Source organism: Lepidochelys kempii, chromosome 24 (assembly GCF_965140265.1).
Source record: "Lepidochelys kempii isolate rLepKem1 chromosome 24, rLepKem1.hap2, whole genome shotgun sequence".
NCBI lineage: Eukaryota > Metazoa > Chordata > Testudines > Cheloniidae > Lepidochelys > Lepidochelys kempii.
The window spans coordinates 5,958,627-5,971,327 of NC_133279.1; the positions used below are offsets into that span (position 1 = coordinate 5,958,627).

At 54.9% G+C, this 12,701-nt stretch overlaps 1 protein-coding gene across 1 annotated transcript; it reads left to right on the plus strand.

Moving 5' to 3' along the window:
• The first annotated feature begins 8,399 nt into the window (after positions 1 to 8,399).
• On the plus strand, positions 8,400 to 9,971 carry BOLA1 (bolA family member 1). Its single transcript, XM_073322960.1, has 2 exons — positions 8,400 to 8,493; positions 8,962 to 9,971. Exon 2 carries the CDS (start codon positions 8,991 to 8,993, stop codon positions 9,423 to 9,425), a length of 435 nt encoding a protein of 144 aa, XP_073179061.1. The 5' UTR covers positions 8,400 to 8,493; positions 8,962 to 8,990; the 3' UTR covers positions 9,426 to 9,971.
• The last annotated feature ends 2,730 nt before the right edge of the window (positions 9,972 to 12,701 follow it).

Below are 12,701 nucleotides of genomic sequence, written 5' to 3' on the forward strand. Positions count from 1 at the left end.
TCCAGCAAAAAAATGGAGACACTCTCTAAAAATCAGAAGCCTCTTTGGAAAAGTTTAGCCTTGAAGGATCAACTGGGGCTTGATCAAATACCTGGCTCCAACCCCCCGCCATGCTCTGGATGCAGTGACGTGGCTCAGGGCAGGCGCTAACTGCTCTCACTACCCCTTGCCCCCAAGTACCACTGATGGGGGGGCGCTGGAAGATAATCTGCCCATTGCTGGCTTTGGGATCGGGGGCGGGGCAGGGAGAGGATTCAGGGCCAGAGCCTGTCACAGCCCCGCAGTGGCTGTTTGATGGGGATGCAAAAGGGGCGAGGGGAGTTCCTTTAACCCTCACACTTTGCCCCCCTCCCACTCCTCTGGAGACCCTATTCACTGGCGGATCAGCCAGCTAATTTGAGGCGGTGACTAAGTGCCTGACATGATCCCTGCTTGAGAAAGGAACCTGCGTCTCCTCCAGTTGTTTAAGTACTTAATGAACATTTGTAGCCCATATGGCAAGACTATATTAACCCCGCGCAACCCGCCCCCGCCTCAGGAGAGCAAACACTGCTGCCATTCAGCAGCCCCGTGGGCCCCCCCCGTCCCGCTCCGGGGTCGCCCCGTCCCTGTCGCTTTGATACTTTCTGGCAGGCGAAATGATTTCGGAGGACCGTTTTAGCAGCAGCTTCAGCCCTCTGACCTCTAGCTGTTCTCTCCTCTGCTGGCGGGAGGGGTTTCAAAAGAAGGGGTCAGCGAGTGGTCAGATGGTTCCTAAAAACCAGGCCGGGTTCTCCGGCCCTTGAAGAATTGAGGCAGCGGGGTCGGGAGGGGGAGATGGAAGCGGTGCCAGAAGAGGATTTGGAAGTATAAGAAGGGAATGGGCTTAGCTCAGCATTTGCCTCTCTTTGGAGGGTGTTAGCTGGGACTCGTGAACAAGTAATGGACCAGGGAATTCTGCAATAATTGCTTCCCCCCGCCCCCAAAGGAGAAAAGCATTGGTCATTACAGGTTAAAGCCCCGGTATTGCATTCCATCCCAAGCCGCTGGGAGATGAAGCACCCGCTCCTATGCAAGGGTGCTTGTCCCAGGCAATGCCGCTCGCCAACGTAACCAACGCTGGCTCTCGCAAGGAACAGACCCCGTCACCGCCCCCTGCCCTGCCGACCCCTGACACTACAACCCGCGACAAGTTAATGCACTTTCCAGAGCTGGGGTCTGTGAGGTCAGACCACAGGGTCATCAGAAGCCCATCTCCCACACACGCTCAAAGCCTGCCCTGGGTGGAGGTGGGGAAGAGACAGGGGGTGGGGAGAGCGACCATCACAGAAGGAGAGAGACCCAAAGGAGATTTAATCAGCAAATGAGGAGCTAGGGCCGGATTTTCAGACAGGCTCAACACCCGCTCTCAGGGGCTGCATTCTCAGAGAAGCCCAGCACTCTTTAGATTCCTGAATAAAGATTTTCCAATGGGCTCAGACACCCCGATGGGCAACATGTTCTGAATTTTCACCTGTGTGCTGAGCGCGTGTGAAAATCCGGGGGTCAATGGGGAAAGGTTTCGTGGCTGGAGCTAGGACAGAGGGGGATTAAATTGTCTAAGTAGCTTTCAACTCAAACCGGCCAACACACATGTACGTGTAGACGGGTATGCACAAAGTCATATGTACACAGGCACCCGTGGAGGCAGGCATATGTATGCAAACGTACGCTCACAGATCGGGGCACACACAGCGGCCCATGCGTGCGCACTTTTACCTGTGTGCCCACGCATCATGGGACAGGCACATCTGTGCAAACGTACATGTATGCCCACACGCGTGCACTGCACAAATCTATGCACATGCTCGTACCTGCATATACACCTACCCATGAGCATATGCTCATATACAGAAACTCCCCCCCATGCATACGTGCACGGCTGAGACCACACATCACCCACTGGGGTAAAGGAGCTTCCTGTGCTCTGGGTGCGTTTGTTTCTATTTCATTTAGGGCTCTTTGAAGGCACAGCTGTCACTCCTCCCCCAGGATACAAGTCAGCTGTGCAAGGCCACAATACAAGCAGAAAGGGGGAGCGACAGGCCGGCGGAGGAGGAGAGAAATATTTGCTGCTTCCCTGGTTTCCCACCCGCGATGGATCCGGTTTCAGGACACGCATTGGCGAACGCAGACACCCAACTCCCGAGCTGCTTTGCCCCTTGCCGGAGGAGACAGATTTACTGCTCTGGGAAGGAAATGAGATGAGTTTCCCCCCACCAGCCCGGGTACAGTTACCGCCGTCACGGTCACAGCTGTACCTCGGCATCCCCTTGCCCAGCCGCGATGCTTTTCGCGGTGGTACCCCACGGGTGACTGCGCATGACAGCCCCGGTGCACACATGATCCGAGTGGGTTACAGCCCCAGCTAGGGTCCGCCGCGTTAATAACACGCTCAGGGCAGTGATGCGTTTACGGCAGAGACAAGCTAACGGGACATTTTGCGGGACGGACTCTCATTTATAGCGGGGAAGGGGCGTTCAAACAGGCGTCTACCTCCTCCAGCCCCTATCCTTCCCCTGACGCCTCCAGGATGGCCATGGCTGGGGGGTGGGAGATCGGACAGGGCTCTGCGGTGGTACTGTGCAGTCCCTCCCTCTCTCTCTGGTGCCTGGCGGAGTGGCTCTTGCTCACACGTTCAGCACAGTTGCCAACTTTCACACTGTAAACAAGCACCCTGACTTTCACAATCAGCCAAAAAAACAGGCTAATCCCATTTCAAAACAAGGCCAAAACAAGCCAATCCTTAAGAAGCCCAACACTCTGTGTGACTAGATCCCCCCGGTGTGCAGTCTCGGACTGTGGTGAGCCCGCTGTGCAGCCCGACTCTGTCCCCCCCTTGCCCCTGCTTGCTGGGAGCTGATCAAAAAAAAGAAGCAACAAGCTACAACAAACAACAAGCCAAAAAATCTACAAGCCAAAAACTAGCCAATAAGCCACTCACAAGCCAATAAAGCCAAAACCAAGCCCAACTGCTGCATTTTTGGCGTGTCTGATGCTCAGGGTCTCACTGATCACCGTAGCTGGGATCAGGAAGGAATTTCTCCCAGGTCAGATTAGCAGGGACCTTGAGGGCGGGAGTTTGCCTCCTTTACAGCGTAGGGTGCAAGTTTATCTGGGTGTATCTCACATAATTATTTCCTGGCCACTGCGGGGGCCTCGGTCCCTGGTGCGCCTTGGTCCCTCCTGTTCTCTGCCCATGGCACATAGCGGGCTAGTCTCCTGTGGTCTAATTTCAGTGGTTGGGTTTAGTGTGGAGATGCTGGAGGTCAGAATAAACCATCTCGTGGCCGCAAGCGCCGTGACTCCCTTTTACAGGGTGGGGAGGTGATCCGCAGAGAGGCCACATAGTCAAGGCCACAGAGGGTGTCTGGAGCAGAGCCAGGAATTGAACCCAGATCCCCTGTGTCCCACGTACGGGCTTGCCCCCACCGCAGCACCTAGTGGTTGCATGTCTGTGACATGCACTTTAAGGCAGGGTCAAGGCCAAAGTGGTGTGAAGGGGCCCTAGTGTGAATGAGCGTCAGCCCCACTGTCTCTGGGGAGTAAGGGGACAGTGCTCTCTCCCTCCAGCGAGGGACGTGGGCCAGGACCCTGTGGTGCTAGGGGCTGGACAAACACAAAACCAAGAGACAGCTCAGGTCTTGGCTTCTCTCCTCCTTCCTTGGGCAGGAAGTTAAATGGGAAGGAAACAGAGGCGAGAGAGAGGAGAAAACTGAGGAGGAATGAACTTCGCACAGCTCCAGGGTTCCCTGCAGAGAAGCACCCGAGAGCAGAGATGCTGATCCCAGTTATGTGCAGTGCTCTGGGTTGGGAGGGGGGGCTCATTGGGCTGATCCATGCAGTGGGTTGCGGAAGGGGCTCATTGGGCTGATCCATGCAGTGGGTTGGGAGAGGGGCTCATTGGGCTGATCCAGTGCAGTGGGTTGGGAGAGGGGCTCATTGGGCTGATCCAGTGCAGTGGGTTGAGGGACATTCATTGGTCCACTCCAATACAGTGGATGGGTGGGGGGACTCATTGCTATGATCCAATGCAGTGGATTGGGAGAGGTGTTCATGGGTCTGATCCCATGCACTGTGCTGGGGCAGGGGCTCATTAGCCTGATGAAGTGCAGTGGGTTGCAGGGGCTTGTTGGTCCAATTCACTGCAATGCGGGGGGGGGGGCGCTCTTTGGTCTGATCCAATGCAATAGATTGGGGGGGGGGTGCATTGGTCCAGTCCAGTGCAGTGAGTTGTGTGCAACAGGTTGGGGAGGGCTCAGGGGTCCAACATGGAGCATAGGGTTGAGGGCGGGGGAGGTGAGGCTCAGCGGTTCCATCAGTCACAGCAGGGAGAGAGAGGAGACCTGACTGGCCTGGTCCATGCCCGATCCAGTGCGGGAAGCCCCCTGCCCTGCCAGACACTCCCCGGGGCCCGTTGTTTGCCCACAGGGCAGCCTGGGCGGCTTTCTCCCTAAAGGGCCTTTTAACTCACCCCTTAATCCCAAAGTCACTTAGTAAAAGACCCGGCCCCTGCCCTGCTGGGGCTTTGTGCTCCTAGCCCGTGGCCACGCAGCCCAAACAAGAGCGGGGTGGGACGGGCTCACACGCCGCTGGCTGCTAACACTGGCCCTTAATCCAGGGGAAGAATGGGCCTGTTTGAGGCTGCCTGGACCCCTCCGGGGCTTTGAATGGCAGGTGCAGTAGGGAGCCCGGGCTACAATGCGAGTGTGGAAAAGGCCTGTCCATTTAGGGGCCCGGATGAAAAGGCCCCGTTCCCAGCAGAGGTCGAGGGGCTTTCAAAGGTCCTGCTCCCCGCCCCCATCCCCGAGCTGGTCAGCCTGCTGCAAAGGCAGCGGGGCTAGAGGGGGAAGCGGTGCCTGACTTACACACTCAGTGCACCCCCTACCCCTCCCAAGCATGCTTGTGCAGATACCTACGTAGTCACCTCTGCTGTAACCTGCCCAGCCAAGGGCCAACATGTACATGCTGACAAGCATGCCCAGTGCATAGACACGTGCAAATACACAGGCATGTGCAAAGGGCACATTCACACACCTGGCGAGCTCAAGGATGGCCAGGCTGTGTGCACACCCAGGTACACTCGCACACTCGCACATGCCTCTGTACACTTCTGCACACACTCATCTGGTACAGAAGACAGAGGTGGGCACACACGTGTGTGCATATGTGCTCACACACACACACCCTTTGTGCCAGGACCCGCCAAGTGACACTCATGCACAGACGCTGGCAACCCCACGCGCGCACATCCTCCCTTCCCTCTTCCTTTTCTCATCTTCTGTCACCTTGTCTTGACTCACTTGACCAGAACGTGCCCAGCATCTGCTGACAGCAAGGCTGAGCTCTGGCTGTCAGGTGGACACATTCCTTCATGCAGGGGCTTCCAAGCCAACAGCCGTGAACACTCCCTGGACCCTCCTGCAGGAGGAGGGAGGCCAAAGCCTGCTGATCAGCCCATTCTCCCCTGCCCAACTCCATGGTCAGCCCTCCTGGGGATCATTCACCCCTTGCTGAATGAGGCTGCTCCTGATGCCCACCGGAGTTCACGCTGTGCGGGAAAGACTGAAGAATCCACCCTGCCACCTGCTCAGACCTGGCCTAGGCAATAGCACACTGGCCCTGGAATAGAGTATAGGGAAGGCTCCTGGGCTGGTACCTGATAGGGATGAGCTAGATTGGATCACAGGGAACATCCAACCCTAACCCAGCCGATTCCAGGAGCACGCCCGATTTCCCACTAATCTGTCCACCGTGGCCCAGTGACAGCCGCCTGTTTCTTCCTTGCCTGACAAGGCCCTTTTAGCCACGTGGGGGGGATAGGGGGGAGGGGGGAAACAGGGGAATTGTAGGGAGCAGCAGGCAATGAAAGAGGCCAGGCATCGCAAGGCTGCCAGCAAGCCAGCAACAGGCACTGCTCTCCCATTTGCTACGGGTCTGCACCTTGTCTCGTCTCTGCTGTGGCATAGCAGGGACTGAACTAGGGATCCCCAAAGCTAAAAGGACAAATGGCCAGAGCGCCCTAGCAGCGGCTGTAAAAGGCTCACTTCAGCTGCCGGTTAGGCCCAGCGTGGGACCTGTAACATGCACTCGAGAGGGCGAGCTGATTAATTCATCACAAATAATGAAGAACAAGGGGAGGGAGAGGGAGCTCCGATGGGACCGGTCCTCGCCCCTCTGGCACACACCTAGTATCAGGCTCATGTTCCTTTCCCCTCCTGCCCCTGGGTCAAGGGACTGACCTGCCCACAAGGCCCTGTGAGATATGCCAGAGGATGCCGACTGCCCTGGACCTGAGCTAGCTCATCATTAAAGGTGATTAGAGTCTTTCGCTGAGAGGCAGGGGAGGGAGGGTGTTGCATGCCTGGTCTTTGCTTCCCATCAATCAGTTCTCCTAGGACTGAGTCCAAAGGGGCCTGGCCAAGAACCATCAGGAGGGCCCGATCCAGGAGGCAGATGGCCTCGTCAATTGCCACCCGGCCTGTGAGTTGTCAAGGGCTGGTGGTGGTGGCGGTTTGGGGTTGGTAGACAGGTGGAGAGCCAGTGTGCGCAGGGAACTCTGTGTTAGGGACAGCTCATTGCAAACGAGCACCCTCCCCGAATCTGGCCCCCATGCACCCGGCGCTGACGGTTCAATGCAGTTTGCATTCGCTTGCCTTGCTCTGAAATGAGCCTGCGAGGCAGAGCTCGGATCCAGATTGCAGGGAAACTGAGCTGTTTGCTTCACCCTCTTATCAAGATCGAGCTGCAGAAGTGGGAGCCGAACTGGAAGTTCCCTGGACTTTGTGGGTCACTGAATCTGGATTGCCTGGGCTCGAGCCTCAGCTGGTGTAAACAGGCACAGCATCATCTTCAGTTACATGTAGGCCCTTTCCCTTTGCGTTCCCGAAAAGTCTAAATTGGCCTGAAGCCCATTGATTTCAATGGGAGCGAGGCGCTTAAATACCTTTGAGGGACGGGACGGTAAATGAGAATCAGGCCCATTGGCTTTGATGCCTTCAGTGGAGCTAGTCGGAACTTTGCAGAAACCCGGCAGATCCTTTAGCAGCAAAAACTAAAATAGCCTTTACTTTCAGATAGATGCATCACCCAGTTTCTCCCTGGAGCAGGGTTGCAAAGCAGCAACGTGTCACCTGGTTCCGATCCATTTAGCTCAACCCTCCCTTGCTCTTAGGTGGGCCCGTGTCCTGCAGAGCACCTCTAAAGCTTGGGCGAGTTGTGACTTGAAGTAAAACGTGTGGGCTATGGCTCCTCCCAGTGGGGAGATGTTAGACTACAGCTCAGACAGGAGAGCAGGACACGGCCACCTCTTAGGAACTCTTTGGCCATCGTCCCTCATGGGTATTTTTTATGCCCGTGCAAAGTGTGTGTAATCTGCTACCAGATCGGAATGGCAGCATTCTTCCCCCAGCATCAGAGGGAGAGCTGTGCCCACCCGCGCATTGTTCAGGTCACTGGCAATTTTCGGAAAATCAGAGGCAAAAAAAAAAGAAAAAAAAAAGAAAGAAAGAAAAGAAAAAAAAAGAAATCAAATTTTTTGAAATTTTTCAGTGAATCAGAAAGTTTTTAAAAAAATCATTTGGGGTCAAAGAAAACGTTTCCTCTGACCCAAAATGAAAAATTTCAATTTTGAGCATTTTTAAATGTTTCTGATTGTTTCAAAAATACAATTAAAGGAAAGTTCGAGACAAAAAGTTAAAAAACAAAACAAAAACCACAAGGCTTTGTTCAGAAAACACCAAAATGAAACATTCTGATTTTTTTCAGGATTTTTTTAGCCCCCCCTCCCCGCCCCCCGCATCATAAACAATTCGGCAAAGCTGGCCCTAATGCATGAAATGTTCCGGCGTTGACTAATCTGCATTTTTTGCCCCCCGAAGTTTTATCGGAAAAATGTAACCCAACTCTAGACAGAGGGTGCAATTCATCCTGACACGGTGCCCTGGGGGAGGCTGGGGCCAAGGGGGGGATCACTTGATGATCACCTGTTCTGTTCATTCCCTCTGGGGCACCTGGCGTTGGCCACTGTCGCAGATACTGGGCCAGATGGACCTTTGGTCTGACCCAGTATGGCCGTTCTTATGGGGTCAGCAACCAGGCATGGCTCCATCCTTTCCCCAGGGACACCCAGGGTGCAGGGGGGTGAGCCAGGGCAGCCTGGGGTGGATTGTAGGCCGGCTTTGCTGCCTCACTGGGGTCAGTGGAGCAGGGGGTGCCCTGGGCAGGTTGCCGACAGAACTACAATTCCCAGAGTGCACCTGGGGAATAGGCGGGGGAGAAATGCAGGCGGGCTGGCGAAAGGCCTCCTGGGAGCTGTAGTTCTCGCTCGCTCTCCCGCCCATGTTCTGGAGGGGAGGGAACTACATTTCCCAGGATGCAAAGTCCTGCCCGCAAGTGCCCGGAGGCTGGGGCCGCGGGAAGGTGGCTGGAGGCCTGAGCACGGGAGCGGCTGCGGGTCCCTGCGGAGAAGCCCAGGTAGGGGCAGGCGAGGATGAGCCAAGCCTGGGAGCTGGGGTAGCCCCGCCCCATTACAAGCCCCCCCCTTCCCCCCAGCCCCACCAACCCAGGATCTCCCTACCATGTAGACTCAGGATCATCCCCTCCAGCATGCAAATCACGCCCCCCAGTTGCAAACCCAGGCTCCCTCTCCCTCCAGGCAAACCTGGGCTCTCCCCCGCCCTGCATGCAGGCTCCCCTCCTAGGTTCTCCCCCTGCCCTGCATGAAATATCCCCCTGCCCCCCCCAAATCCAAATCCCAGGCTGTCGTTATGCTCACCCTTCATGCCCCCCTGCGTTCTCTTGCCCCCTGTGCTCCCCCTCCTGATAGCAGGCTCGGCCCTCCCCATGCACAGCTGCCCCTTATCCTCCAAATCAGCAGGCAGCCGATGCTGTACCAGGGGATGTTGTCTCAGTCTGTCCCTCCCCCCCCGCACTGTGTTGCAGCCTTGGGGCGCTGTCCCCCCCCGCTCCGGATGCTCCCCGCCCGCCTCCTTCGCCAAGCCCTCCCTTGGCCAGCCCCCAGCTTTGGGTACTCGACAGCTGGTCCCACCATGGAGGAGAAGCCAGTGGAGTCGTCCATTCGCACCAAGCTCCTGCAGGCCCTGCAGCCGGTGCACCTGGAGGTGCTCAACGAGAGCTCCATGCACGCTGTGCCCCGGGGCTCCGAGACCCACTTCAAGGTGGTGATCGCCAGCCCGCGCTTCGCCGGCCTGCCCCTGCTCCAGCGCCACCGGCTGGTGAATGAGATCCTCCAGGCGGAACTGGCCGGGCCCGTCCATGCCCTCTCCATCCAAGCCAAGACCCCCCAGCAGTGGGAAGAGAACCAGAGCGTGAGCCAGAGTCCAGGGTGCCTCGGGGGATCCAAGCACGACCCGCAGATGGCAACCAAACTGGGCAGTCAGGGGTGACCCTGAGGGACAGCGGGGGGGCGGGGGGCACGGGACGGGATTGGGTTGTGTTGTGTTGTGTTGGCTCACTCCCCAGGGTGACTCTGATGCTCACATTGTGACCACGTCCAGAGCCTTGCAAAGCTGCCTAGTGCTGGAAGTGGGGACATTCACAGGCTGGGCTTGCACCACCAATGCCAAGAGTCCACCAGGGTCAGCCCCAGACTCTGCCTGCCCCTTGCTCTTGGCCGCGGGTTATCGGTTTCTCGGTTGGTCGTGTGAAATATCCCTGGCTCCTCTGCTTTCATGGTAGCAGGAGGGTCGGGCTGGCGGGTCGGGCTGGCAGACTGGGCTCCCGACGGGCGCGAACGCATGTGTTCATGGTAGCTGTGTCTGGAAAGCTGGGGGAGATTTGGGAAGCCTTATTTTTAATGGAGACTGGGTGCCCGAAATCTCTCCAGTGGCTTTAAAAAGCTCAGTGCCGTGCATTTAAAGTGCGGGGGAGTGGGGGTCCTTGTGTTGTTAATAAAGCTCTTGACTGAGCAAAGAACGGTTTCACACTGGAAAGCAATGACATCATGTCTCTGGATTTGGTTGACCCAGGTTGAGTTTGCAGCTGCAAAATCTTTATTTCACTTGGGAAACTGCGACATGCTGGTTTGGTTTTTTTTTTCCCCGTGCGCATCGTCTGCAGCGACAAGAATTCTGCCGAGCAGACCCTGCCCCTCGTGACCGGGAATGCAGTTTGGGACGGTCATTGGAACACAGTTAATAGTTCTGTGGAGGATGTTGGAGCCAGAATAAACTCTCGCTTCCCCCGTCCTGTCTCCGAGCTGGCCCTGCAAGTCTCGTAGAAGCCCTTTGGCTTGGGCTGGCTCTGCTGGGCTACTGAAATATATGTAAGGCCATGAGAGGGAAGTCGTTTCTGCCATCAGCTATGAACTCTGCATCCACACAGACAGCAGGTGAATAATGGTAATAATTAATCCCTAGCTGGGGTATAGCAGCTGCACAGAGGAAAACAGAAATTAGGGGTTGAAAGAATCTTCATCATTTCTGCTTCGTTTCAATGTTACTTTTCATCATTTCTGCTTTGTTTTGCAATGTGTTCAGCTTGGGGCAATGGAAAATAGACTGGTTGGTTTTGTGACCATGAGAGTGTCCATCCCCCCGCCAGTTGGAGGATGTCACTTTTGCCCTCTACTTCTCCTGTGCTAGCACAAGGCTGGGATGTTGGGGTTAAAAACAACACAGGGAAACATTCAAAACACTGTTGGGGCCGGAAACTCCCCCACCCCACCCCAGACTTCATAGGGATGTTTGTTTGATCTCAAAGTTATCCTGATCTTGAGTCTTTTTGTTTTGTATTTTTTACACCCTCCCCACTAAAAACTCAGTTTGGAGCTAAAATCCAGGCAGAAAGCAGATCTGTAGCAGCCCAGTTGGGTTTTCCCCATAACTCTTAGGGCAAGGCTTAGCGTAAGCAGGCACACTGGTGACAAAATGAGCGAGGTCTGGACTGTGTGTTTGCGGTTTGGAATGTTCACTCTTCGTCAATTGGCTCAGATACTTGGCTGGAAAGCTCCCGGACGTTACAGGGCCTGGGAAGTTTTGAAGCTCTCGTTATCTTTCTCCTTTGGGACCATTGGAGGATGTTTTTCTTGGCCGGGTCGCTAGCTGAATCCGATTAGGAAATAAAAATGATTTGTCCATGACTGTGCAACTCTGAAGAACTGGGGAGATTCTGCTCTCAGTCCCACGAGTGGAAACACAGGCGGGGTGAATCATCTTGCATTATATTCCCTGCTGGCCATTGTCATAAGATCTGTCCCGCTCCCCCCAGTTCCGTACGCCCCCTGTGTGCAAATGAAAAGGGGCACAAACCCGTTTATTTCCCAGCACCCCTAAAACCATCCCCCAGCCCAAACCAAACTCCGAGGCAGCTGGGTTTTTTTTAATCTTTTAATCTTTTTACATTGATTTTTGTGGAATAGTCGTTCATAGCGCTGGAAAAAACGGTCACTGAGCCAGCAGGGGGCACAATGGCCTTTACCAGCCAAACAAACCCGACACACGGCCTTCCCCCTCCCCATTCCCAGCACCTTATATATTTTTAGTTGATTTTTTTCCCAGCATGACATTTAAAATAACTGTCATATCTAATCACTCTGTTTTATACAAAATGGACAAACCAAAGACCACAGCTGAATTATTAGTTTGCTTGATTTTTGGAGGGGAGGGGTTTTTTTTTTGTACATTTTTGTGGTTCTTTACAAACATCTACAAACTACACCACAGCACAGGGTTGCATACGGACAGTACTACGCATGTTCTCTTAGAAAGACCAGCTACACCGAAGAATGGAAAGAGCGAGAGAGACGGGTACGTAGAAAAACAGGATGGGTTGTGCTGTTTGATTGCTTCGGGCTGGCGCAGGTCACGTGGAACCAGCTCTGGATCTGCTTGCTATCAGTGAAGGATCCTTTCTGCACGGGATTAGTTATGAGAGCCCAGGGTGTAAACTGATGGGGGAGGTTTTATTTTGGGGTGTTGGATTTTTTTGGGGGAGGGGAGTTGCTGAATTCAAACCAGCACTGATGCACGTTGTATGGACCCATTGCACCGGCTCGCACGCTCTTTACTGCCAAAAACAAGTAGTTTGTTGCATCTCGATGCAAAACCCAAGAGGAGATGAGGCAGCTAGCAGGGAAATCCCCCAGGTGGAGGGTGTAGCACTGACCTTGATTAGCGACATCAGGGTAAAACAAACTACCTGTGGCTTCATCCACCAAGACTTCCCCTGGAGATGTGAAACCAGAGCAGTTTTTGCAGCGAAGGCAGCCTGTCCTACAGGGCAGATTGGGTGTCAAAACGCTACCCCATCCGAATGCTCTTGTGCGAGGGGCAATGTAAGACCTAGAATGCTCCCTTGCATGCTCTATGCAGGCAGATCTTCCCCATGGGCGTTTTGCCTTAAAAATCGAGACAGGGCTATGGCAGAGTACATCAGCACTGGATGGTCTCGCCAAAAGATCTGACTCAGCTCAGCCTCAAGTCCTGGAGAATCCTTGACTGAGGGGTTTCTCTGCCCCATGCTTTGCAGGAAGTCAGATGAGACGATCAAATCTAGGATCACTCCGAGTGCTTGGTTTGGAAGGGGTTTCCTGTGCGGCATCCTCCGTGTGAGGGCACTTCCGAAGACTGTGCACACGAAATGCTTGCCACAGCCTGGAGGCCAGAGGATTTGGAGCCTCCCAGCCTGTGGGGAGCATGGTGTAACTGCATGGGGCAGGGGAG